General features: G+C 42.2%; 1 protein-coding gene across 1 annotated transcript in view; it reads right to left on the bottom strand.

The window, feature by feature from the left end:
- Positions 1-27958, bottom strand: part of LOC142202929 (aminopeptidase N-like) — an 86261-nt gene that overhangs the window by 32648 nt on the left and 25655 nt on the right. The window contains exons 2-7 of the mRNA XM_075273317.1: positions 13155-14004; positions 11855-11997; positions 8130-8254; positions 7801-7927; positions 4946-5100; positions 766-879 (exon numbers count right to left, since the gene is read on the bottom strand). Coding sequence (XP_075129418.1) covers positions 766-879; positions 4946-5100; positions 7801-7927; positions 8130-8254; positions 11855-11997; positions 13155-13780 — 1290 coding nt within the window. The 5' untranslated portion in view covers positions 13781-14004. The remainder of the gene's footprint in view (positions 1-765; positions 880-4945; positions 5101-7800; positions 7928-8129; positions 8255-11854; positions 11998-13154; positions 14005-27958) is intronic.

Here is a 27958-nt window from a genome sequence, read left to right on the forward strand (position 1 = left end):
TACAAAAATAATAATAATAATAAGTGTAAAGAGTATTTCCAGTGCTTATCACGACTTAGTAATGATAGCCAACATTTTCAGCAAATTAAAGCAAGGCACGCTCTACAGGCAAAATCAACTCCTTCTCTAATATGTTCCCTTTCAATAAACAGAACGAACAAAATATTTGTTAGTAAAATACTCTAGGTACTTTACAGATGGTCTGTGCACAGTGGGGCTCCAGCCCATACATTTCACATGAATGGGGCATTGTTGCAAGTCTCTGTTCATCAGGTGGACAGCAGCATTACTATGTGATGACTGATCAGAGTATCACAGCATATATCTGTAATATTCCATAAGAAGAAGAAAACACCCCTTTAAAAAATGAGCGTGTATTGCCAGCACAAGCCAGAACAGTCAAAAAATGAGGGCCAGCATACCAGTTATAAAGAGGATCACAGAGGTTTCAATATATTATTTACTTTAGTGATTCAGAACTGGAGAATTTGTTGAATTTTTTTAACATAAAAAATTGGCAAATTTTTAATTTTAAAATATGTCTAACATAAAACTTAATTAAAAAGTAACTGTCAGGCGACACATTCCCTTTGGTATCAAAATATGGTGGAGACTAACAATACATTTTAAAGATCTAGATTCCCCATTATATTTTATACAAAGGCATATTATAATTCAATTATTTAATACTTTACATTGCGTCATTTCATTGTCTCTTATTTGATTTTATCATTCTACTATACAAGAAAATCTCAAGAAACTTACTATATTCCAGGTGGGCTCTGCATAGTCGGCTCCTAAATATTCCACATAAGAGGCAAAACCTTCATTCAGCCACAGATCATTCCACCATCGAATTGTAACAAGGTTCCCAAACCACTATAACATAATATAATTGTGTATAAGCATGATTATAAAGTGGGCCATCCTAACATACAATCTATCAATCTGAAAGGTAGCAAAATTAGATTTCATTATACAAAGGGTAGGAAGGAAAAGACTGTACAAGCTGTGCCAACCATATTTGTATGTTCAGATACAAAGTGCATTTACGTATATGGAGTGCAGAGTTACCGTTAAGGCATCCAGTATTGATTAATAATGTAGAAGGGAGGGGTAAGGAGACAAAAGTTAGTTTAGGGAGAGTAAATGTAGAAGGTTTAGACTAGGAGATGTCATAATTTCTTAATTAAGAACGTTCTGAAGGTACATTTAAACTGTCAAAGCTAGGTATAATTTTGATTGTCTGGGATAGCGCATTCCAAAAAACTGATGTAACATGAGAGAAGTCTTGGAGGTGGGAGGTATGGATTATAGAGGGTAATAGGCTTAGATCATTGGCAGAACAGATAGTACCAGTGGAATGATTATTGGTGAAGATTTGCTTAAATAGAAGTTGACTAGTATAGTGTTACGATTAGAACTGCTCTTCTTAACTTCCCAGCCAGTACTTCCGATTCATTTCAAATATCCCTGAATTTCCCTGTAAATCCATCAGCTGACACAGGTTGTTTCTGTATATTCCATATAGCAGATATGCACATCATTACAAGTCATATTCTATAAACCATCTTGTAAATTACAGGGTTGCATCACCATTCATCAAATCCTTCCAGGGAGCTCTCAATTCACTCCACACCATTAAATTCAACCTTCTTCATTCCTCTGCATGTCTTCCTATGTATATTGAGTGCTGCTGAAGATCTCATTTAAGCCTTATCTAAGGGATCAGATGTGTAGTTATATAGTGAGTCTCTGCAGTGATTAGCTGCTTGTCTATACTATGTGAGTGCAGTCTGCAGAATCTCCTATGTACTCTATTAGATGCAGTTTCACACCGCTTACCCCTGCCTTCTTCTTGCCAGACCTAAATCCAATCGCAAACTGAAGGCAGAAAGAGCAGTGTGAAGCAACATTAAATAAGATGGGACAGATGGACTGAGTTATGGGACAGAAATTCTATGTTACTGAACTGTCACTTGCTGCCCTCAGGACTCAGGTAAGAACAAGTGCAATATGATGAGGCACGGCTTCTTCTGTCTCTGCATAATTGTCAATATATGAAGCATTAGCAGACTATGTGATAAGGAAAGAAGGAGCCAATATGGTACATATTGCACATTCACTAAGGTTAGTAAGCAAAAGGCATACACAAGACCTTCTAGATCAGGGGTAGGCAATCTTCAGCAACTCCAGCCAGTGGCGTAACTACCGGGGAAGCAGCACAGGCAGCTGCCACGGGACCTGGGATATTATGGGTCCCAGCAACAGCCGCTACCGCTGCATTTTTTTTTTTTAAGAGGCCATTACTAGCTGGAGTCACTCCAGCCAGTAATGGGCCCTACTTACTTACCGATCCTGGCAGGAGCCGGGATCGGTAAGTGACACTGCGGGCCCCGCAAACATCATTATTATACTCAGGGGTCTTTTCAGACCCCCGAGTATAATGAGGGGAGGCCCGGGAGAGGTAAGCAAACATAACAAACAATGTTACTTACCTCTCCACACTCCGAGAAGGGCCTACTTGTGTGACGTCTCAGACGTCACATGACCAGGGCCTGCATCCAGGGGCGGATCCAGGGCCGGGCGAGCCGGGCAACCGCCCGGGGCCCCGCGCTTAGCGGGGCCCCGCGGCGCTGCCGGGACCTAACAAAATGGTCCCGGTCGGCATGTCCCGATTCCAACTGAGCTCAGCATTAAAGCAGGAGCTGACAGCTCCTGCTTTAAACGCCTATGTATTCAGCGCATCGGCGGTAGGACGCCGATGAGCTGAATGCATAGGCGTTTAAAGCCGGAGCTGTCACAGCTCAGCTCCTGCTTTAACGCTGAGCTCCGGCCTCCGGCATTTGTAGCCGCGATGTGATGACGTCATCACATCGCGGCTACAATATGTGTATGAGGGAGAGAGCTGCGAGGGAACGAGGAATGGTGAGTGTGTGTGTGTGTGTGTGTGTGTGTTTGAGAATGGCATGACACTGGGGCAGATGGAGGGGGAGAACGGCATGACACTGGGGCAGATGGAGGGGGAGAACGGCATGACACTGGGGCAGATGGAGGGGGGGAGAACAGCATGACACTGGGGCAGATGGAGGGGGAGAACGGCATGACACTGGGGCAGATGGAGGGGGGGAGAACAGCATGACACTGGGGCAGATGGAGGGGGAGAACGGCATGACACTGGGGCAGATGGAGGGGGAGAACGGCATGACACTGGGGCAGATGGAGGGGGAGAACGGCATGACACTGGGGCAGATGAAGGGGGGGGATGGCATGACACTGGGGCAGATGAAGGGGGGAGAACGGCATGGCACTGGGACAGATAGAGGGGGAGAGAACAGCATGACACTGGGGCAGATGAAGGGGGGGGAATGGCATGACACTGGGTCAGATGGAGGGGGGGAACGGCATGACACTGGGGCAGATGAAGGGGGGAGAACGGCATGGCACTGGGACAGATAGAGGGGGAGAATGGCATGACACTGGGGCAGATAGAGGGGGAGAATGGCATGACACTGGGGCAGATGGAGGGGGAGAACAGCATGACACTGGGGCAGATGAAGGGGGGGAATGGCATGACACTGGGGCAGATGAAGGGGGGAGAACAGCATGACACTGGGACAGATGGAGGGGGGGAGAACAGCATGACACTGGGGCAGATGGAGGGGGGGAATGGCATGACACTGAAGCAGATGAAGGGGGGATGGCATGACACTGGGGCAGATGAAGGGGGGGAGAATGGCATGACATTGGGGCAGATGAAGGGGGAGAACGGCATGACACTGGGGCAGAGACGGGGGGAAATGAAACTGTGGGCAGATAAAGGGGGAGAATGGCATGAAACTGGGGACAGAGATAGAGGGGGGGGACATGAAACTAGGGGTAGATGAAGGGTGTATATGAAAATGGGGGAGAGATGGAGGGGGGGACATATAATTTATGGGTGACTGTAGGAGGATTATACTGTGTGGAATCACATGAAAATTGAATGAGAATGGGTGGAGTCAACATAAAAGTGGGCGGGGCCTAATTTGCTGCGGCGCGCTGAGCGCGCCGCACGTTTTGTTCCCTCTATCTAGTCTTCAACAGTTGGGAAGTACAGGTTAGAAGTGTGAGACCCCCCCAGTAAGTAGGGCCCCGCCAAAGTCAATTGCCCAGGGCCCCGCAAACCCTGGATCCGCCACTGCCTGCATCCTTATGCATCGTGACGCAGGCCCCGGTCACATGACGTCCCTGACATCATTGAAGATAGCCGACAGCGGGGAGCGCAGGGATAGGTAAGTAACAGTGTTTATGTTTGTATCCCCCTCTCGGTCTCCGATTATTATACTCTGGGGTCTGAAAAGACCTCAGAGTATAATAATTGTTCATGGGTGTCCAAAATGGAGCATAATACTGGGTGATGGGGCCACTATGGGGCATAATACTGGGTGATGGGGCCACTATAGGGCATAATACTGGGTTATGGGACCACTATGGGGCATAATACTGAGTGAAGGGGCACTATGGGGTATAATGCTATGTGCAGGGGCAACTATGGGGCATAATAGTGCGCGCAGGAATGCGGGGGGGGTTGGTCGCGGTCTTTGGTGTCGGTCGGGGGGGGCCCCATGTCAAAGGTTTGCCACAGGGCCCCGCCATTCCTAGTTACGCCACTGACTCCAACTGTTGTAAAACTACAACTCCCTGCATACATACTTGCTCTGCTGTTCTTGGAACTCCTATGGGTGTGAATGGAGCATGTTGAGAGTTATAGTTTTACAGCAGCTAGAGTGCCGAAGGCTGCTGACCCCTGTTCTAGATTATTCTTTAATAATAGCCTATGCTGCACTTTATGGGCAAAAAAAAACAAACTGGAGTGCTTTTTTAAAGCTTCTAGAGGTACAATTTAAGACTATCCACTGTAACAGGTCAGTGCAGAAAACCTATTTAGAAAATTACTACTAACCTGATGTGCAAGCTCATGGGCTATTACTGTGAGCACCCTCTCCTTGTTGCCAATAGAAGATTCCAGAGGGTCATACAGAAGTGCTGTGTCTCTGTATGTGACAAGTCCCCAGTTCTCCATGGCTCCTGCACTGAAGTCTGGGATAGCTACCTGGTCTAGGCGAAAGAAAATAATATTATACATGTGTCCTATACACACACATTTTGAAACGCAATCGGTGTTCTATGTAGATTTTCATGTACTAATGTTAGAACTTTTGAAATATTTTTTTCAAATACCTCGTAACAGCTAGGTCAGAACAGTGTAGATGACGGACAATGTCTATTCAGGCCACAACTATAATTATTTATATATCTCTATATATCATAACCATAAGCCAAGTTTTCCAGCAATCCAACATTTCTGTCCAGTGTGTCTTCATTTATGTGTCATAGAAAGATAGAAGATTGATGGCAGAAAAGGACCACATGGTCCATCGAGTCTGTTCTTTTATCCTTACCATCTGGTTACGCCTCTGTTATACTGTAAGTAACTACAATCACGTTCCAAACCTCAACTACTCTTACACTGAAATAATATTCAAATCATAAATAATATTCCCTAATATTGCTTCTGATCTTCCCCAACTCATATCAGATTGTGCCTCCTTGTTTTTCTATTTAGTTTTTTTTATTAAAAACACTTCTCATGCTTATGTATATTTTTACCATATTTAAAGGGTCTATCACTAAGAAAAGTCATTTTTAACTAATCACACCTTTGCATAGCCTTTAGAAAGTCTATTTCACACCTACCTTTAGTATGTAGATTGCCTCAGTGGTTTCTGAATAAGTCCGTTTTTATTCATATGCTAATTAGACTGTTGCACGATACATCGTGCACTCCTCTCCTGTTGTTTCCTATGCACAGGCTGCTGATGATGATGACTCAGCTTCCTGTTTGCACACACACATAGGAGATAATAGAAGAGACGAGTGCTGCTGGGAACTTCCTGTGCTGGCTGGAAGCTCATTAGCATATGAATAAAAACGGACTTATTCAGAAGCCACTGAGGCAAGCTACATACTAAAGGTAAGTGTGGAATAGCATTTCTAAGGCCTATGCAAGGATGTGATTAGTTAAAATGACTTTTCCCAGTGATAGAGCCCCTTTAAAAGTTTCTATCATGTCCTCCATTCTCTTCTTTCCTCAAACCTACAAAGTTCTTTAAGTCTCTCCTGCTATATCAGTGAGTGAATATCAGCAAAAAAATACAGAAAAAGCACTGGCTTAATAACACAGAGAGCCTGCAATAAATCCAAAACAGCAGTCACTCTATCAACATCAGATTTGTCAAATAACATTCAAGCACTGATGCACAAATTATAAAACTTAACATTTATTTTTAACCCCTAAAAAATGCAGAGAGGCATCTCACCATACTGCATTATAAAAATGGCCAACTAGTACACAGCCACCATGGACTATAACTGCATGGTTTGTATTCACCAAGACTTGAACACATGTAATCAATTAGTTATAATTCACACATATGCAATCCCATAGGTTCACAGCGGGAATAACAATACTGCAAATTCACATAACCTTATTGAAGATGAAAAATGGTTCAATCTTACCACTTTGATGGTTATGCAGCAAGAGACAGGACGACACACACAGACTAACAGACCCTAGACATCCCTAGGTATCTGTCCCTCAATCCCCGTGAATTGACTCTCGCCCTAACAAGGGCAGTCCAAAGCTGAACCTAATTCACATTACCTAACAGTCCCTACGGTGCGTTTCAGGGTGTGTCAACACACATCATCAGGGGACCTGACTACACTGACATAAATGACAATATTGTGGGGATAACGTCTATCCTTAGGGAGAGACCACCTTCTCAGGTGTGTGGAGACTTATAGCCATAGTTGCTCCACTGCAAAGGAACATGGGAAGAATATGCAAATCTGTCTCCCAAGATGTAAACAGGGAGACAGTGCCTCTGTTATGCTGCCCTCTATAGCAAGCAACCCTGAACCTGTTTACATCTTGGGAGACAGATTTGCATATTCTTCCCACATAAATGACAATAGTCAGCTAAAATAACCTCACAGGCACATTAGTGCCAGAGTATGGATAACCTATGAAACCATCACAGTGGTGCCTGGAACTAGGGATCACAAACTAATGTCTTGTTCATAACTAGACTCATGGCAGTGGCCACTGCCATGAGTCTAGTTATGAACAAGACTTTAGTTTGTGATCCCTAGTTCCAGGCACCACTGTGCTGGTTTCATAGGTTATCCATACTCTGGCATGAATATCAGCAAGGCAGCACATGCTTAAAATACATATCTAGTGGTGTTCCCACAACTACGGTACATATTACTGTCGTATTAGTACTCACACGGACCTATACTTTACGTCCCTTATTAGTACTCACACGGACCTATACTTTACGTCCCTTTTCCCATTAGATAGATTAACACAAAGAAAGGGTTAAAATCGATTAACAGTCATGTATAAGGTCAAAGAGGGGGGTTGACATATAATGGATAACAAGGGAGATATTCCAAATTTTTCTTTTTAAATAAAATGATATTTTTTAACTATTGCCTGGATGAGTGCTGGAAACATCATTCTATCTTCATTCTACACCTACAACCAGCGTGGAGTTTCATATTTGTGCATTCAAATTGGAGACCCAGAACCCCCATTGACATGATTGGTAGGGGTACTAGTGGTTTACCTCCAGAAGTCAAAAATTTATTCTCTATCCTGAGGATAAGTGATGAATGTTTTTTTGTGAGTTAAACCTTCTAAAATTACCATTATAAGTCACCATTGGGCACAATTGCACTATAAACACATACCTGATTTTGGCAGAGGGTAACGCACTCCATAGTAGCTCTCAAAAAAGTCCAGAATTTTCCCTGTGACATTCAATGCATAATCTCCTTGTTTCCCATCAATTGCTGTTTTACGGCCCCAGATTTTAATCTGTCAATTAATATAACAGAGTGAATGTAGTGTAGTAAATATACTAAATATTTGTAATTCACAGTAACCGGCAATACTGAATGAATTCCTCTTGAGGTCACAGAATTGGGGCACTTGGTGGGAATGTGACTACTCAGAGGATGTCACTTGGACAAGAAACAAAATCATTGCCTGCCCGGCAAGAGAAGACAGAAATATTTACCCTTTCATCACCAATCGCGCTAAACTGGGAAACTATAAAGGCCACAAGATATGTTGACATCTTTGGAGTTGTTGCAAATTTAGTGACTTGCCATTCTTCATTCTGCCACTGTTCATTGGACACATCTGAAAGATAAAAATTTTTGTGACAAAAGAGACCACATAGCAGATAGCAATGTACATTTACTGTAGGCTCCTAGAGAACTTGTCAGCAATTGTCGCATATCTTTTTTTAGAACATGTAAGAATTTGCCCTACACATAAGAGAAATAGTAATTCCCAGTTATCAATTAGTTTATATATTTCCAGGAGGATTAACAGAGTACAACGTTCTAAGAAAATATACTCCAGAATCAGTGGTGTAGCTAGCGGGGAAGGGGGAGGAGGCCAGGCCCACTGACTCTGTGTGGCCCACTCCGGGCCCGCCATTAATACATGCTTTACTTCTAACTAGACTGGTGTCTGCAGACAATGATCTAGTTAAAATGTATCCTGCAACTAAACAGTCTTGTAAACGCAAACCAATATAGTCCTGCGATTTACAAGACACCAAGACCACAGATGGATGTATGCTCAGCACAGGCGGGCACGATGTGTGTGGTGGTGGCTCTGTTAATCAGGATCGCAAGTAGGTGGGTATAACTTTTTAATTTTGTTTTCTTAGCACAGTTGTGGGTAGTTAGGAGGGGGGATTGTGACTATATGGGACTGGGAGGATTCATTAGGGGGAATTATGACGATGGGATTGTCATTTATATAAGGGGGCATTATGAACATAAGGGGGGTCATTTATATAAGGGTTATTAGGAGGCATTATGAATACAAGGGGGAGGTTATTTATATAAAGGGCTATTAGGGAGCATCATTTATATTAGGAGGTATTATGAACATAAGGGGGTGGTCATTTATAAAGGGGTCATTGGGGGGTTAGTATTTATGTCCTGCAGTGTTTTTCACAGAAGTCCTCTGCAGACTTTCTGATTCCACTATACCTATAGGGAATCCACCGGTGTTTCTGTATGTATAATTTACATGCCTCAACGGCAGTTTTGGAAACTGCATCATGTCCGTTGCAGTATTTGTCTTCAATATGTGGATGGGATTTGTTAAAATGCTGCTTTTCTTTCCGTGATGTTTTCGCCACGTGAGGGCCCCAGTCACTGTTTTGGAATCACACGTTAACTACTGTATACCTATGGAAACGCCAGTGGTTTCCCTATAGATATAATTGAAACAGAAATTCTGCAGAGGAAACCTCTGCAAACTTTCTGTGCAAAGCGCTCCAGGAAGAACCGCGATGTGTCACCGTTGCGGTTTTTCCTGCAGTGTGTGGGGTTTTTTTCTGCATGACACCATGTGCAGCCCCGGCCTTAAAGTGTTTTCCAGCTCATTTTTATTGATGGTCTATCCTCAAAATAAATCATCAATAAGAGATCAATGATTCCTCGCTGATCAGCTGTATGAAGGGGCCAAGGCACCTGTTTATATCACACGCCGTCTGTTTACAGAGACCATGTAATATAACTCCAGCCTTGTCACATAGACATGTATAGGAGGCTGTAGTTACATTACATGGCCTATGAAATGAATGACACTATGTAAACAGACAAAGGGTTATAGCGCTTACACAGGTACTACGGTTTATTCAAACAGCTGATCCTGGGGGTCTCGGGTATTGGAACACCACTCATTTTTTTTACTTCTTTTTTTTTTAACATTTAATTAAGGGCATTATTAATATGGAGCACTATTTAAAGGGGGTACACATGGAAGTTATTAATTTATAGATGCATTTGGGAGTATTATTAATTATGGGGGGTTATATTATATATTTTATAATTGGGGGTAGTAGCAGGTAGGGTATGCAGTTGAGGACAATGTGGGTCATGTGCCTGAAAAAGTAAGGAGTCAAAGATGTCTGTGCTGCAAAATTTATAGAGACTGGAAGAAGTGGCCATGGCGGTCCAGATGAAAGAGACGGGGTATGGAAATGATTAGACGAGACATCACCTGTAAGTCTCTAAATGTAACTGCACTGTATTAACCTAAATGGTTCTGCAGTGCCCTGTGTAGAGCCGATATACACCACTATACGGTCACCGTATAGTGATAATATTAGTATACCTAAGTCGGCGGCCCACTTTGACATGGTCCCCCCCCTCCCCCATGCTGAACCCCTCCTCTGTTCAGAATTAATATTTCATGGTGTATATCAGACATTTATAGAAAAGTTGACAGATTATTGTCAACTGTTGTAACCTAATAGAGGTCGCAGCTTTCTCAGGACAGAGGCGAGGGAGAGGAATGAAGTTTGCGGAGTTAGCTCAGATGTGGTAATGCTCTACAGAAAAGTAGATGTAAGGTGTATGAATATATGTATGTGTGTTATGTACTGTATATGTGTGTAACGTACCGTATATAAGGTATATACTAGTACATGCATGTTTAATGTGTGTATGTTCTGCATCTATTCATTTTTTATGTGTGTATGTATGTGTATAAGCAGTATATTTATGTGTATAGTTCACCACTATACTCTGTACTGCACCACTGTGCAGTATAGAGATTTTATGAATGTTATTGGATTATAGCATTACTGTTTTTGTCTATCCAAATGGTAAATGTAGTCCATTGTCTGTATATAGGAGCCATTTTAACACTTAATATCAGAGTAGAGACACTGATAGGGGGACAGGTGATGACTCTAGAACTTTCCTCCAGAAGTTCTTTCTCCTAAGGGGCAGTTCATACGGAGTAAACTGGCGTGCAATCTGGCACGTATACGCGTGTCAGAGTTTGACCGCTCAAAAAAGATCCCATTGATTTCAATGGGGATTACGATCGTATAACGCGCGTTATTTTGCGCCCATAATTTTGCGGCCACAAAAATTACGGGCGCAAAATAATGCGCGTTATACGATCGTAATCCCCATTGAAATCAATGGGATCTTTTTTGAGCGCGCAAACTCTGACATGCGTATAAGTGCCAGATTGCGCGCCAGTTTACTCCATGTGAACTGCCCCTTAGTCTTTTCAGGGGACTGTGAGCCACTTACAATACAATCAAAGTTAATGTTAGGGGGATCTACAGAGGAACCAGTGTCCAACTGTGTAACTATCTTTAGCCATCTTACAGATGCCTTTATATGAATTGTAACAGTGTCAAATGGAAATCTGAACTACAGAGTGTGATTGAAAAGGATTGTCAGTTTAGGTATTGATGCTCTATCCTTAGGATGTGTCCAACAACTAGCACACCAACTGATCAGCTGTTTAGAGTTGGCAGCAGACAGTTGGGTACACTGTGTAGTCACTGTGCTGCACTATTGCTGCTCAGTTAATGTCCAGCCTTGACCAATTGCTTTTATTTTTTCACATGTACATATGAACATTCTTAACTTCCTACATGTGTGTATGTTAATAAGTAAAAGCCTCTATGGAGCTGCACACCATGAAGTTGACCGTCCAACATCGGCCAAGGTACAGAGAACTGTCTTTGGTCACTGAAATCCCGCATAAAAGTAAGTACATCATTAACAAACTATTCCCTTCTTTGGCTACTTATTATACTTCTGTACCCATGTCAGCCAGCATTGTGTATGCTACTCCCATAGTCACGCCTTGTACTCTTTACGATTAGCAATCAAACAGAACTTGTTCTTTCTTTCATATATCTATCCAAACCCGAAATTATCTATAAATTTCTTATAAAATGAATTGACTTACCTAACACATTCATGTTTGACAGTGCCACATAATCCGGCTTATGTCTGATGGTGATACTGAAATTAGCCTTCAACCCCGGCTCATCAAAGCAGGGGAAAGCCTTCCGGGCATCGGGGGCCTGCATCTGTGTAGTAGCTATGATCCTGTCACCAAGAGAAAAAAACTGAACCAACAATATTGTAAAACTTGCAGATATGGGAATGGCAGAAGTATCCCTACATAACTGGACAGATTTGTTGTTGCAAACTATAAGATACCTCAGTGATAAGCTTAATGTAGTAAGTAAATAGTAAGACTATTGCTACTCATCTTGATGAATACAGTATTTCACAAACTGACAGATAAGGACAGTTCAAGGACTAAACAATAGACTAATATTGGTGATCTGACAATCATCTAATGTATAGGGAAGCCTTCTGACTCTCTCCAAAAGGAAGAAACTGAAGTGGGAAAGGATTAAAGTTATTGAATTTCTTTGGTTCTGGCAGTGGCTTACTCCCCTCTCCCCATTCATAACATATCCACACTTGGTTGATTTGACTTTCAGCCCATAGTTATTAAGAGTCAAAGCACACAGAGTTTTTTGGAGAGGAAAAAATCTGCTTCAGGAATTAGAAAATGTTTTTTTCCTCTAGCACAGTGTATGGACCTTGAAACAACCACTAGCGTTTTTTTGCAAAAACAGTGACAAAAACCGCTAGCAGTTTCTCCGCCTCCTATTGTTTTTTTCAGGTGGAATCCACCTGAGGAAAGGTCATGTCACTTTTTTCCACTAGGGGAAAAAAAAAGCTAGCGGAATACACCGAACTCTATGGTGAGGCTTTTTTTGAGGCAGATTCTGACCCTGATTCAGCGTCAAAATCCTTGCCATAAAACTCAGTGTGCATTGACCCTTAAGGTGTATGTGCACCTTAAGGGTATGTTCACATATAGCAGATTTCATGCATCTGAAAATCCATTCTCTACATTCAAATTGACTTTTTTTCAGCGACACATGCGCAAACTTCTGCAAGTACCATTTAGACACAAAAGTCATAGATATTTCCTGCAATATATTCTACTGCATGTGAATATACCTATATGTTTATTGGAGAATTTCAAGTTTTGTAAGAAATTTACATGACCGCTTGAAAAAGCTGAAGTCGTCAGGATAGGGCTTATCTGATAGGTCAATACACATCCAATATGTATGGCAAACTATAACTCCTTTAAACCCCTGTAGTAATATGGAAAAAATATGGATAGATAGATTAGATTTATAGGTACTTGTAGTTTTTATCATTATTATACTGATACTTACTTGGTTTCACCATTTTCTACATATTCACTGCGATAAAATCCTGCCAGATCATCCGCCAGTTCCCCCACAAATGTGGTGTGAAGTATATACTTTCTCCCAGCCTGCAGTTGTACATTGAGAGGTAGTACTAAATAATTGGTCTTCTCCACTAGAAAGTATTTGTTTGCACTGATCTGATTGCCACCTTCATCGGTGAGCACTGGATCCGCTGTATAATTGAGTTTGTTACTGTGGATAATGACATGTCGTGTTGGTGTTTCACATGTGAAATAGGCTTGGCTGACCCCATGGAACACATAAAGTCCTTCAGCATTTTTTGTTAAAACAGGTCTGAGGTCAACATTATAGAGTACTGGTACTAAATGTCCTGGAAGCCGATATTTATCCCATTCTTCATTGGATGCAGGAGTTGTAATTTTAGGTGTGGTGGTTGTTGTGCTGGTCTGAGTCCTGGTCGGAGTGCTGGTTGTAGTTGTGGTTGTTGTGGTTCCTCCATTTTCTACCTTATTGGCATTCTTCTCATTCGCATAAACAACTGCCAGAGCTACTATTGTGGCCAATGCAGCAACGGCAAAGAAGATGCCAACAAAGGCCACAAGCTTGCTCACATAGAAACCTTTGGCCATTGTGCTAGGAGGTGCCACAGGAAGAGAAAATGAAGATGCTGTGCTTTTTATACCTCTTCACGATCTGGAGGTAGGAGGTTGCACTTCAGTTAATTTGTAAACTTTTAACTAGTTGGCACAAAGGTTGCAAACTAGTGAAATCAATTGTCCATCCAAATCTTCAGCACTTGTTCTCTTCTTCCACAAACTGGCCTGTTAATATATATCGGATGTGTGCAGTACACCTATGGAAGAAGACAATGTAAGCATCAGTCAGACTTATTCTTTATGTTCAGTGGAAGTATTTCTCTAAATAGATCTACAATACTCCATATAGTGTAAGAATTTAATTATCTTCTCTTTACAATGTAATACAGAGCAGTGCTGTTCAACCTGATGTGGGAGATCAGATATCAGCATCCAATTATTGTTGTAAGTGGAAGCTTTCCAATAAAAAAGGGTCCTAAATAAATGTTGAAATAAAAGACCCCTTGCCCCAATCTGCAATATGCATATACATATATCTGAAATTATACTTTAACTCCCTACTTCATCTTAGGCAAGAACCCTCACATTTATTAACACTAGTGAGTATTTGTGTGGAGTTTGCCAAATGTATCCTACTAATCCTACTAATATTATAAATGTGAAAGTTTGTGTTTGTTACTCTTTCATGCAAAAACAGCTGAACGGCTTTGGATGAAATTTGGCACATAGTTTGTAACCTTGATTAACACATAGGTTACAGGTTTTTATCCCGGTAAATTACATGGCTTCACGACTGTTATGAATTTATGTTCACATACTACACTCACCGGCCACTTTATTAGGTACACCATGCTAGTAACGGGTTGGACCCCCTTTTGCCTTCAGAACTGCCTCAATTCTTCGTGGCATAGATTCAACAAGGTGCTGGAAGCATTCCTCAGAGATTTTGGTCCATATTGACATGATGGCATCACACAGTTGCCGCAGATTTGTCGGCTGCACATCCATGATGCGAATCTCCCGTTCCACCACATCCCAAAGATGCTCTATTGGATTGAGATCTGGTGGCTGTGGAGGCCATTGGAGTACAGTGAACTCATTGTCATGTTCAAGAAAGCAGTCTGAGATGATTCCAGCTTTATGACATGGCGCATTATCCTGCTGAAAGTAGCCATCAGATGTTGGGTACATTGTGGTCATAAAGGGATGGACATGGTCAGCAACAATACTCAGGTAGGCTTTGGCGTTGCAACGATGCTCAATTGGTACCAAGGGGCCCAAAGAGTGCCAAGAAAATATTCCCCACACCATGACACCACCACCAGCCTGAACCGTTGATACAAGGCAGGATGGATCCATGCTTTCATGTTGTTGACGCCAAATTCTGACCCTACCATCCGAATGTCGCAGCAGAAGTCGAGACTCATCAGACCAGGCAACGTTTTTCCAATCTTCAATTGTCCAATTTCGATGAGCTTGTGCAAATTGTAGCCTCAGTTTCCTGTTCTTAGCTGAAAGGAGTGGCACCCGGTGTGGTCTTCTGCTGCTGTAGCCCATCTGCCTCAAAGTTCGACGTACTGTGCGTTCAGAGATGCTCTTCTGACTACCTTGGTTGTAACGGGTGGCTATTTGAGTCACTGTTGCCTTTCTATCAGCTCGAACCAGTCTGGCCATTCTCCTCTGACCTCTGGCATCAACAACGCATTTCCGCCCACAGAACTGCCGCTCACTGGATGTTTTTTCTTTTTCGGACCATTCTCTGTAAACCCTAGAGATGGTTGTGCGTGAAAATCCCAGTAGATCATCAGTTTCTGAAATACTCAGACCAGCCCTTCTGGCACCAACAACCATGCCACGTTCAAAGGCACTCAAATCACCTTTCTTCCCCATACTGATGCTCGGTTTGAACTGCAGGAGATTGTCTTGACCATGTCTACATGCCTAAATGCACTGAGTTGCCGCCATGTGATTGGCTGATAAGAAATTAAGTGTTAATGAGCAGTTGGACAGGTGTACCCAATAAAGTGGCCGGTGAGTGTATATTACACTGCTGATAAAGCCAGGTCTGATGTCTCTCTATGTAAACAAACAGATAATACTGAGTCCATTGTGTACAAACATCTGCATATTATCTAATCTGCTCCAGGCAGTGCTGACACAGTGGATGGGAAAACACCTTTAATCGAAATTGGCAGTTTGCCAATTTTAAATATGCCCGGAAAAAGAAAATCTAATTTGTTGCAAAATTCTAAAGCAACGAGAGCTATGAAGGTAGCCAGCAGTCAACACAGTTCTTCTCAAGAGGGGGATCAAGGACGCCAACAACACACTCATTATATGGCATCCCAGCGAGCTGCTGAGATACCGGAACAATCACAGGCATGGCACGAGGAACAAGTTCAGCAGTAGGACAACTTGAGAGCTGCTGAAATGTTGGAGCAGGTGAACTATTGACGGCAGCAATTTGCTGGATATAGGCAGATCATCAATGCCAACAACACGCAGATGAAGCTGTGGGCAGAGGCTAGTAAAGGCATATGCACATCTTAATAAATTTGTTGAATTTTTCACTATCCATAAGTCAGAAAATGAAATATAGGAGCAGGTGAAGATTTGTGCCTAAATTTACTTCATTATCTGACTTCAGTATTAATAAATCACTGAAAAGGTATTGACCACATCTAACCGTTTTTCTCAGCTTTTTTCAAAACTGGGTGAGTGCTGGAGAAGTCACAAAGTTTTAGCAAATATGGTGTGCGCTATGATTTGTGAATATTTTAAAGATAAAAACACAAGTGAAAAGCTAATGATAAATTCCCCTCAAAACCCCAGTTGTTGTATATTTACCATAGGATGGCTTTGTCCACATTGGACAATTATTCAACGGAGTCATGTGAATGGATATTTATGTAAAAGTGGTGGCAGATAATATACTACTGTCATTGTCTATTATTGGTAAATTTTCTAAAGCCTAAAATAGTCTTTTTTACTTATGACTCGCACTCATTATACAATTTATTTATGTTATTTATATTGCTGTGTAGTGCTACATTCAATTCTCGATTAACACTTTAGCTTCTTATTTGGTAAAGCTACTCATAGATGTACAGTATATGTTAGCAAAATTTATTTACGTGTCTATTGCCAAGAGGAGTGTTCATGGAAGAGTTGGAAGGAATGGATATCAACCAAATAAGTGTTCAAGTGCTATTGAAAGAATATTGTCAGTTTTACCTGTAATATTCCTTGTTTTTAAATGGAATTGGAATCCCCAAGATACCATAATATAGAGCAGAAGTCATTCTGTATGTGCTCCACTTTAATTCATGCACAAATACAGGCAGATGTAAAGAACAGCATATTCTGTACTTTATCACCTCTTAGAACTATCAGGGCTCATTCACACGGGGACGGAGGGGGCGGTTTGGGGCATGGAATCCACGTCATAATCCACCCCCTCACAATGGTGGTCTGTGGACACCGCTAGCAATCTTTTTTCTGTGAGCAGCATGTTGCCACTCACGGAAAAAAGAAGCGAGCTGCCCTTTCTTCAGGTGGATTGGCGTCCACCTCGCGTCAGCACCCTCTGGACTAGGCCCATTCACTTTGGGCCTACTCAGTCACAGCAGGCGTATTTTGGTCCCAATTTTGATGCGGCTTCCTGCACTACGATTTGTGGTACTTTGATAGTTACCTTAAGAGCAATTCCTTAGGGCCACTGCTACTTCACAGAGTGCCCAGGACCCTGTCCACATGACAACATTTCTCTCACAATACACAAAATACAACTAAATGTACTGGCCACAATTGACGCTAAAAAAAAACAGATTAAAATGAGTGAATGAGTGAATAGCTGACACGGGTTCACCCTCTTATCAATCCTACACACTACCTTTTCACATCATCTCTGCTTGACCCATTCTTCACTAACAACAACCAGGTTCCCGAGCCCTGATTTGAGTTAAACACCCAACAAGCCAATCTAGCACTTGACACCTCTCTCCTCTAAAACCTGACACCTTCATAGGCTGATAATACATGGCACCACAAATCTATCTAATGTAAACCTTTTAAACATATAAAAACCTTCATAAAATAAAATGCACAGACACAAAAATTTCTTTAGTGGAAGATAATTGGTCACGGTCTTTATTAAGGCAAACAAGATTAAGAAGCAATTGAATAAATATTCATAAATTAATCATAAAATAAATAATTATATTAAAATAATCATGTAATAAATATTCAATAAATAGCCAATAAACTAGTCAATTAATGAATATGAAGACTCCTATCAGCATTAGCTGATAGACTAACCCCTACAATAAACACCATGGCAATGAAAATGATTTACTAAAAAACAAAGGGAGGGGGCTTGATTGAAGATTCTGACGGACTGACCTCAAAACAGCTGGCCGTTATTTATATTCAAATTTCGTGCCACGAGTGGGTGCTTAGCCAATCAGCTGAGGCCATGTGAAATCAGCTGATAAACGCTCCACCCACATCGAAGATTCCGGAAGGCAATTCTTCTATCAGCTGTGACCTGCAAATTACCCTAACCCTAAATGAGGTAAGTAAAAAGGCGGGAATTATGAACAGCTAAACTAACAACTACAGAACAAAGGAAGAGTAAAACCTGAGGAGAAAAAATGGGAATTAATAAATAGGGTACTGTGGTGCCATGTGTCCCCCAAGCAAGTCTGCTCTGGGGGTCCCTTTCATACATCAACTAAAAACTGCATCATGTAATGCTAACTGTCCACTTCTGTGGATAACATTCTCCAGTTCTAAACCAAAAGCAGCCCACATAACAGGTCAGCTTGCCATTCTCTTTATGATGCTCCACAGATATATCTGAGATATCTGACTGACCCAGACCAGATGACACAGTTTTTACATCACACCGAGTCTGCCCCCTCAGGAAGCATGAACACACAAAATGTACAGAAATCTATATGCATAAGAGCACCCAATGAAGAATTTGTTCCAATGCTCTCTAACTGTGGCAGGAATTGATAATATTGTGTTCCTCATCTACTACAGAGGGGTCTTTGAGCCTGTATGTTCACACAGCGGAAAATAGATTCTGCGTGTCAACATATCACACGGCTAGCCACAACGGAATGCCAATGCAGTGCACTGGCACCCCATCACAGCATTCCACTTTGGATTAGGCCTGAATGAAAGGGCCGAATCGGCAGGGAGTCTTGTGCCACGGAAAAAAACTGAAAAATGCCGCATGTAATTTGTGCCAAATAATAAAAATACAAAATCTACACCACAAAAAGCAATAAAAACTCAAGGTGTCAGATTTAGTAATACTGTCAACCGCAGCGACAAAACTGCGGACTTTTCTCTCTGCATTTTTCAGGCAGAAACCAGGCATACCCCTTTATAGTTTATATTAAGCGGATTGGGTTTCCATTTTTCGGGTCACCAAGTGGACCCAAAGAATTGAAACCCCAACCCAAGTGTTAAGCTAGCGTTAGAGTCTGCTTGGAGGGCAAGGTGGGTCTCCTACCTTTTGGACCCCTGGGCAACTGTGGAGGTTGCACATATGACATGTCTGCCCCGGACATCATTGTATTGTAAGTGAAGTTGTATCTTTTAACTTGTCCTATAACTTGTAACTGCATTTGTGAATATGGAAGTGATACATGGAGTGTTAATAAAATAAGATTGGGTATGGTAATTCAGCACAGTTCTGAGCGCAGGGCGCTCCTTAGTTCATCAACACTGCTGAGCACATGTTTTACTATGAAAGGCTGCAGTTTGGTAGGGAATAAAGCTAACTGCAAATGTTTTATTTATACAGATGTGCAGTGCATACATAACATTAGGCTAAATACAGCACAAAGATAAACTATCAAGCCGCTTGTAAGGGCCTTATGTAGTGCTGAGCAAGTAATCTGCCAGAAAGACGGCCTAGCATTAGTATCAGGGCTCTCATTAAATGAAAACATATCTATGAGTGCTGCAGTTGGTGCAGGAGAGCTCAACAACAGAAATTAAAGGAGGTTTCTGGCACTATCATATTGGTTCCATTGACCCACCTTACAGGGGAATAAAACTTAACAGGTCTGAGCCACAATACAATTTCACGATCATCATAGATAGGGATTCTTTATTGTAAGAGCAGTGAGACCATAGTGAAGGTGATGTATGGGTACTACATTACCGAGGATAGGGAGTGGAGCCAGAGATTTATTTTGAGTTGGGATTTTTTCCCTCTAACATGAGACAACTGGCAGCTACCTGGACTTCATCATCATCTGGATTAATGCCATAGGTTGAACTTGATTTCTAATAGTACAGGATTATTATTATGCAATTGAATATGTTCTATTAATTTTAATCCAGTATACTTGATAGACAACATAAAGCAATCACAAAGGGTGTAACTTCTTGATCCGTCCCTTAGAACATGAACTACAATCAGGTTTAGCAACTCATATCAAACTTCACTATTAATATTTATTCATGCGTACCGTGACCAGTGCACATATCTTTTCCTAAATTATTACCCACATTGTATGGAGTCTGCAACTGAGCTGTCGGCATGTATATGAAGCACAGGGGTTCAGCAGTTTTAGTTAGAAATATTGCTTTGCAGAACACAACTCCAGGATTAGATTGCAGCCAAGGTCAAAATCTGCATGATGTATGTTTGTTTTTTCTCCTTGTATTTATGTGTGTTTCCTTGATTTCTGTTGCATCGACTCTCCATGTTTGCTCATGTTGTCTCTCTGCCCCCTGCATTGTTGTTCATGCCCGTGGACACTGTGTCCCTGTCCTTGCCTGTAGGGTGCATTGGTTTTGCTACAGGGAGCCCAATGGTCACCTTTTACCACATCAATGACTGAGTGAGACTGCTGGATATGATATATATGTGTCATGGATCTAATGCAATATTTTGCTGAGACTTTGCAAAACTGGAAAAAACTGCAGAGGATTTGTAAGAATTATATAAAAAGCCTCCAAGTCTGCACAAGTTTGGGATCTTGAACCCCGTAGCAAAGGTTAGGGTGCCTGTGTTTTACAGTTTCATAATAGTGATTTTTTTTGTTTGGTACCAAACAAAAATTGGAAGCTAAAGTCTAGTTCAAATAAATGAGGTTTAATTAAACCCCAAACACATGGCTACAAAAAAGGCCAGATTTGAAGGCATGCTATAGATTTTGAAATGTATTTATGTATGGATGGATTTCCACATCAAAATCCTTATGTATCACTTGTGTCTCCTGCATTGTATTTCAGGACCATCCATAGTGGATGAAATCCATTGTCCCTATAATAGATTGATGGGAATAAGGTGTTCTGGTTCAGAATATAGAGTAGGTAATTTGAAGCTACTGATTCTCTGACGCCACAATATAAAACACCAGGAAATAGCGTGTCACAGATAATCTTCTTATTTCGTCCTCACTAATCCCTTGGTAATGATAACCAATTGAGTCACATAGAGCCATTCTAGAATGCAAACAATTACTGTGTAATTTGGCAATAGAGAAATGTCAGATTATTAATATTTGTTATGTCAGAAACATCATCTGCTCATCCACCGTTATATAATATCCAAGCTCTAACTCTAATACAAGTTCCCTATTTACTTTCTTAACCTTTCAGAAAGAAATATGACACAAAGGCTTTTGACTATACACAAGAATATGTTTCACCAAGCATCATTATTCCATTTCCACTAGTCAAGCTGTAAAGGCATTTGCACTGGTTGTCTGCTTATCTATGCTAAGAAACAATGAGCTATGCCTTCACACAAAGTAGTTGGAGCACCAGAGTATTTGGGTGCAATTTGTCTGTTCATCTGTTATAAGGAAAATGTTCGTTGTTGTACCGCATTAGCCAGTGGGTTGGAAATATAAAAAAAAAACAAGAAAACTTGATAATCTTCAGTAGTTGATACCTTTTTAATGGCTAACTCATAATGAGTTAGCCATTAAAAAGGTATCAACTACTGAAGATTATCAAGTTTTCTTGTTTTTTTATATTTCTGTTCATCTGATAATTCTTGATATTCCCATTTCATCCCCTTTCAACGAGTTGTTTATGGCCACAGACTCTCCTTTCTGTATGGATTGGCAAGAGTCAAGTTCTGAAGGGTAGACAAATTCTGATGTGTAGCTCTAGGTCAGAGCTTCACAATAGCGTAGATCTTTTGCCGTGTTTCTGTGGTTAGTATATACTAAAAGTGGTCAGAGAAAGGACAACCAGTGCAGGCCATTAGTGTCCAAGGATCACTGATGTACATGGAGAGTGAAGGCTAGCAGTATGATCCAACAAGAGATTTTTTTGTGGTACATATTCCTGAAAAAGATGATGCTGGCTATGATAGACAAATGTTAGAAAACACTTCATTGTAGCTTGTTGCGTATGAGGCTGTGAAATAGGACAGAGCTGCTATATCATTCACAGCCACTACACAGTGTACAAAATTGAGACTGTGGGCACAGGTCATTCAATCTGCTGATCATGGGGATGCCTAGAGTTGGATCCTCACTCACTTTGTATTGCTGACCTATGTTAAGTATAGATTATCTTTAGAAACTTTCCAGAAAAATGATATAGGCCCTACATTGCGGAAATGCAGCTTTTTTTGTTGCAGATTTTGCAGTGGTTTGTCAAGCCTTATCCAAGAATAGCTACATAAGGAATGGGAAATATATACACTCACCGGCCACTTTATTAGGTACACCATGCTAGTAACGGGTTGGACCTCCTTTTGCCTTCAGAACTGCCTCAATTCTTCGTGGCATAGATTCAACAAGGTGCTGGAAGCATTCCTCAGAGATTTTGGTCCATATTGACATGATGGCATCACACAGTTGCCGCAGATTTGTCGGCTGCACATCCATGATGCGAATCTCCCGTTCCACCACATCCCAAAGATGCTCTATTGGATTGAGATCTGGTGACTGTGGAGGCCATTGGAGTACAGTGAACTCATTGTCATGTTCAAGAAACCAGTCTGAGATGATTCCAGCTTTATGACATGGCGCATTATCCTGCTGAAAGTAGCCATCAGATGTTGGGTACATTGTGGTCATAAAGGGATGGACATGGTCAGCAACAATACTCAGGTAGGCTTTGGCGTTGCAACGATGCTCAATTGGTACCAAGGGGCCCAAAGAGTGCCAAGAAAATATTCCCCACACATGACACCACCACCACCAGCCTGAACCGTTGATACAAGGCAGGATGGAGCCATGCTTTCATGTTGTTGACGCCAAATTCTGACCCTACCATCCGAATGTCACAGCAGAAATCGAGACTCATCAGACCAGGCAACGTTTTTCCAATCTTCAATTGTCCAATTTCGATGAGCTTGTGCAAATTGTAGCCTCAGTTTCCTGTTCTTAGCTGAAAGGAGTGGCACCCGGTGTGGTCTTCTGCTGCTGTAGCCCATCTGCCTCAAAGTTCGACATACTGTGCGTTCAGAGATGCTCTTCTGGCTACCTTGGTTGTAACGGGTGGCTATTTGAGTCACTGTTGCCTTTCTATCAGCTCGAACCAGTCTGGCCATTCTCCTCTGACCTCTGGCATCAACAACGCATTTCCGCCCACAGAACTGCCGCTCACTGGATGTTTTTTCTTTTTCGGACCATTCTCTGTAAACCCTAGAGATGGTTGTGCGTGAAAATCCCAGTAGATCAGCAGTTTCTGAAATACTCAGACCAGCCCTTCTGGCACCAACAACCATGCCACGTTCAAAGGCACTCAAATCACCTTTCTTTCCCATACTGATGCTCGGTTTGAACTGCAGGAGATTGTCTTGACCATGTCTACATGCCTAAATGCACTGAGTTGCCGCCATGTGATTGGCTGATTAGAAATTAAGTGTTAACGAGCAGTTGGACAGGTGTACCTAATAAAGTGGCCGGTGAGTGTAGGACGCACTTATACTTCTACCTTCTGCTCAATCTAGTCCTGGCTTTAGCTGAGAAAACTGCAACAAAATCTGCAGAAAAAAAGCAGCTTTTCTGTGGGGTATTAGCCTTTAAAACAATCAATGGATGCTTTAATGTTGAGAAGCTAGAAAACAAAATAGATTCTTCAGGCCTTAAAGGCTAAAATTAGCTGGGATCTGAAGGGGCTAAAGAAAATTGGCTTCCTGTAATTGCTAAGATCTGTGTTAATTTGATCCATCTGTTTTTCCTATCTGTCCATATCTTTATTGGCCTGTCACCCCTATAAAGCTGTATATCCCTCTCTTGTATCTGCTTGCATGACATCCTGTTCTACATAGCCTCTATATATTGTTTTCTATTTTGTGAAAGCAAGGTCACAGTTATTAGTCTGGATTCCTTCGAGTCCTTCTCCATAATGTATCTATGGGAATAAGTCTGACTTTTATATTAAGCCAGAGTCTTTCAAATATTGGGTTAAAGTTCACTAGGGCTTGCAAATCTGGTCCAGTGGCTTCCTTGTGGTGAAGGATAAAATTATGTCTTAGGCCCGGTTCACATCTGCATTCACAAAAGTACTTCATGAACGACTTTCCTCTCCGCATGACTTGTGCGGAGACCACGTGGAAAACACACAGACCCCATTACAGTCTATGTGCTTTCATAAGCTCACCGCTTGTCAATGCATTTGGTATTCCATTTGTGAGGTCCCCATGCGGACTCCCCAAATGGAATATCAAATGCAGATGTGAATATGGTCTTATAATTCACTGTTGTTCTCCAGCCCAGAGGTGTAACTACCGCCATAGCAGCGAAGGCAGCTGCCACAGGGCCCGGGACATTAGGGGCCCGGTGATAGCCGCTACCGCAGCTATCATTATACTCGGGGGTGTTTTCGGACCCCCGAGTATAATGAGTGGCGGACCGGGAGAGGTAAGAAACATAAAAAACACTGTTACTTACCTCTCCACAATCCTGCCAGGCCTCCTTCCTGACGTCTCTGACATCACATGAACCCAGCCTGCGTCCCGGGTCATGTGACGTCCGACATCATTGAACATGGACAGCAGCGGAGAAGACCGCATAGGAGCAGGGGGACAGGTAAGTAACAGTAGTCTTTTATGTTTTTATTCCCCTGGGTCTCCGATTATTATACTCTGGGGTCTGAAAAGACCCCATAGTATAATAATTTTTTATGGGTGTCCACAGTGGGACATAATACTGTGTGCAGGGGCCACTATGGGACATAATACTGTGTGCAGGGGCCACTAAGGGACATAATACTGTGTGCAGGGGCCACTATGGGACATAATACTGTGTGCAGGGGCCACTATGGGACATAATACTGTATGCAGGGGCCACTAAGGGACATAATACTGTGTGCAGGGGCCACTAAGGGACATAATACTGTGTGCAGGTGCCACTAAAGGACATAATACTGTGTGCAGGGGCCACTATGTGGGATAATACTGTGTCAAGGGGCCACTATGGTGCATAATAGAACGCGCAGAAATGCGTAGGAGGGGGTTTGTCGAGGTCTTCAGCGTTGGTCGGGGGGGGCATGTCAAAAGTTCACCACGGGGCCCCGCCATTCCTAGTTACGCCACTGCTCCAGCCTTCAAGTCTTCAGGTGAAAATGTAATGTTGAGCACAAAGACAGGAGCCAGACCAGAGGAAGCCATGCCAGCACAACATTAGAACCAGATCTTCATATGTAAACACATCTTTAGAACCAAGTCCACAGGATAGAATAGACATGGGAAACAACTTACACAATAAGCGGTCTGTGCACTATAATGATTCGCAATATGTAACTTTTCCAACTGGATTGCATTTCCCTGTCTACTACTGGGGCCAGCAGGGTGCTGGATTTCATTAAGATGATGATTACTTTAAGTGTAGTGCTTGAAACAACGTCCTACATCCATATAAAACTATTTTATATCAGTTGCCTGTCAGAGTTTTCTGTCCATGACTCTTTGAAGCTGAGGAAAGAGCACATCTGCTTGGAACGTCTCAGCAGATGTGAAGGACCTGTGTATGACCCACTTAGAGAGGATGCTGCCCTAATGTCACCAGCATGTACTCCTGCCCATTTGTTTATTACATGTCTTATGATTCCTTAACTGTCCAGCTGTTTCTTTTCATATGTTACTCAGTTTCTAAGGCAAAAATTGAATACAATGTATATTTACTATATCTCTCTATATTATAAAAATGAATTTCTGTCTGTCTGTCTGTTCTCTATTGCAAAACCAAACGACTGTACCGATCTTCACCAAATTTGGTACAGAGATACTTCAGGTATCCGGGAAGGTTTAAGACGAGACTCCAACTCACTCGGACGTACCGTTGCTGAGATACAAAATTCCAAACACAATGCCCCCCCTTAGCCAATACAAACCTGCAAGTCTTTCACTCATATTCCAACTGCAATACACGCGGTCACTCCACATGCACAATACAACACTGATATCCAAACTGAGATACACGCATCAGAGGATTAGATACACAGATCAGCACACAGTATCACACACCATAGGATTAAATACGCACTTCTGCACACAGTTCCACACACTGAAGGATTAGATACACGCGTCTGCACACAGTACCACATGCCAAAGGATTGGATACACGCATCTGCACACAGTTCCACACACCAGAGCATAAGATAAGCACGTCTGCACACAGTACCACATGTCGTAGGATTAGATACGCGCGTGTACACACAGTTCCACACTCCAGAGGATTAAATATGTGTGTCTGCACACAGTTGTACAAGCAATAGGATTAGATGCACACATCTGCACACAGTACCACATGCCGTAGGATTAGATATGCGCGTCTACACACAGTTCCACACACCATAGGATTAGATACACGCCTCTTCATACAATACCACACAGGGGAGGATTAGATACGTGTGTCTGCACACAGTACCACAAGCCAGAGAATTAGATACGCGTCTTAGCACACAGTACCATACGGGGGAGGATTAGATACGCACATCTGCACACAGTGCCACACGCCAGAGGATTAGACACACGCGTCTGCACACAATACCACATGCCGTAGGATTAGATATGCACATCTACACACAGTTCCACACGCTGTAGGATTAGATACACGTCTCTTCACACAATACCACACAGGGGAGGATTAGATGCATGCGTCTGCACACAGTACCACACGACCGAGGGTTAGATATGCGCGTCTGCACACAGTTCCACACACTGAAGGATTAGATACGTGGGTCTACACAAAGTACCACACGAGGGAGGATTAGATACACGCCTCTTCACACAATACCACACGGCGGAGGATTAGATATGTGCCTCTGCACACAGTACCACATGTCAGAGGATTAGATATGTGCCTCTCCACACAATACCACATGCTGGAGGAATAGATACACGCCACTGCACACAATACCACATAGGTGAGGATTAGATACCTGCGTCTGCACACAGTACCACATGGGGCAGGATTAGATACATGCCTCTGCACACAATACCACACGCCAGAGAATTACATACGCATCTCAGCACACAGAACCACACGCCAGAGGATTAGGTACGTGCGTCTGCACACAGTACCACATGGGGCAGGATTAGATACATGCCTCTGCACATAATACCACACGCCAGAGAATTACATACGCATCTCAGCACACAGAACCACACGCCAGAGGATTAGATACGTGCGTCTGCACACAGTACCACATGCCGTAAGATTAGATATGCATGTCTGCACACAGTTTCACTTGCCGGAGGATTAGATACACTCCTCTTCACAATACCACACGGGGGAGGATTAGATACGCGCATATGCACACAGTACCAAATGCTGGAGGATTAGATATGTGCATCTGCACACAGTACCACACCAACAAGGATTAGATACTTGCATCTAAACACAGTACTACATGGGGAAGGATTAGATACAGCTTTACTCCAGGTATCCATAACAACTGATCACAGATTTTTCACTGATATCCAAAATGAGATACACATAATCACATGATGCTTATGGACATACACACAAACAACATACAAAATACACCAGTGCAAAATTGGACAATTCTTATGGGGCCACTACACAAACATAAAATGTAATATACCCGTGCGAAGCCGGGTCCTCCTGCTAGTAGACAATAAAACAGACCCCTATAATGATCTTATTAGGCTACGTTCACATATGTGTTGTGTTTTGAGTATGTGTGTTGTCGAAAAAACAAAAAAAACTGATAAAATGGGTCATTTTAAAACCATATAGACATCAATGGGTG

This window comes from Leptodactylus fuscus, chromosome 5, assembly GCF_031893055.1.
Source record: "Leptodactylus fuscus isolate aLepFus1 chromosome 5, aLepFus1.hap2, whole genome shotgun sequence".
Taxonomy (NCBI): Eukaryota; Metazoa; Chordata; class Amphibia; order Anura; family Leptodactylidae; genus Leptodactylus; species Leptodactylus fuscus.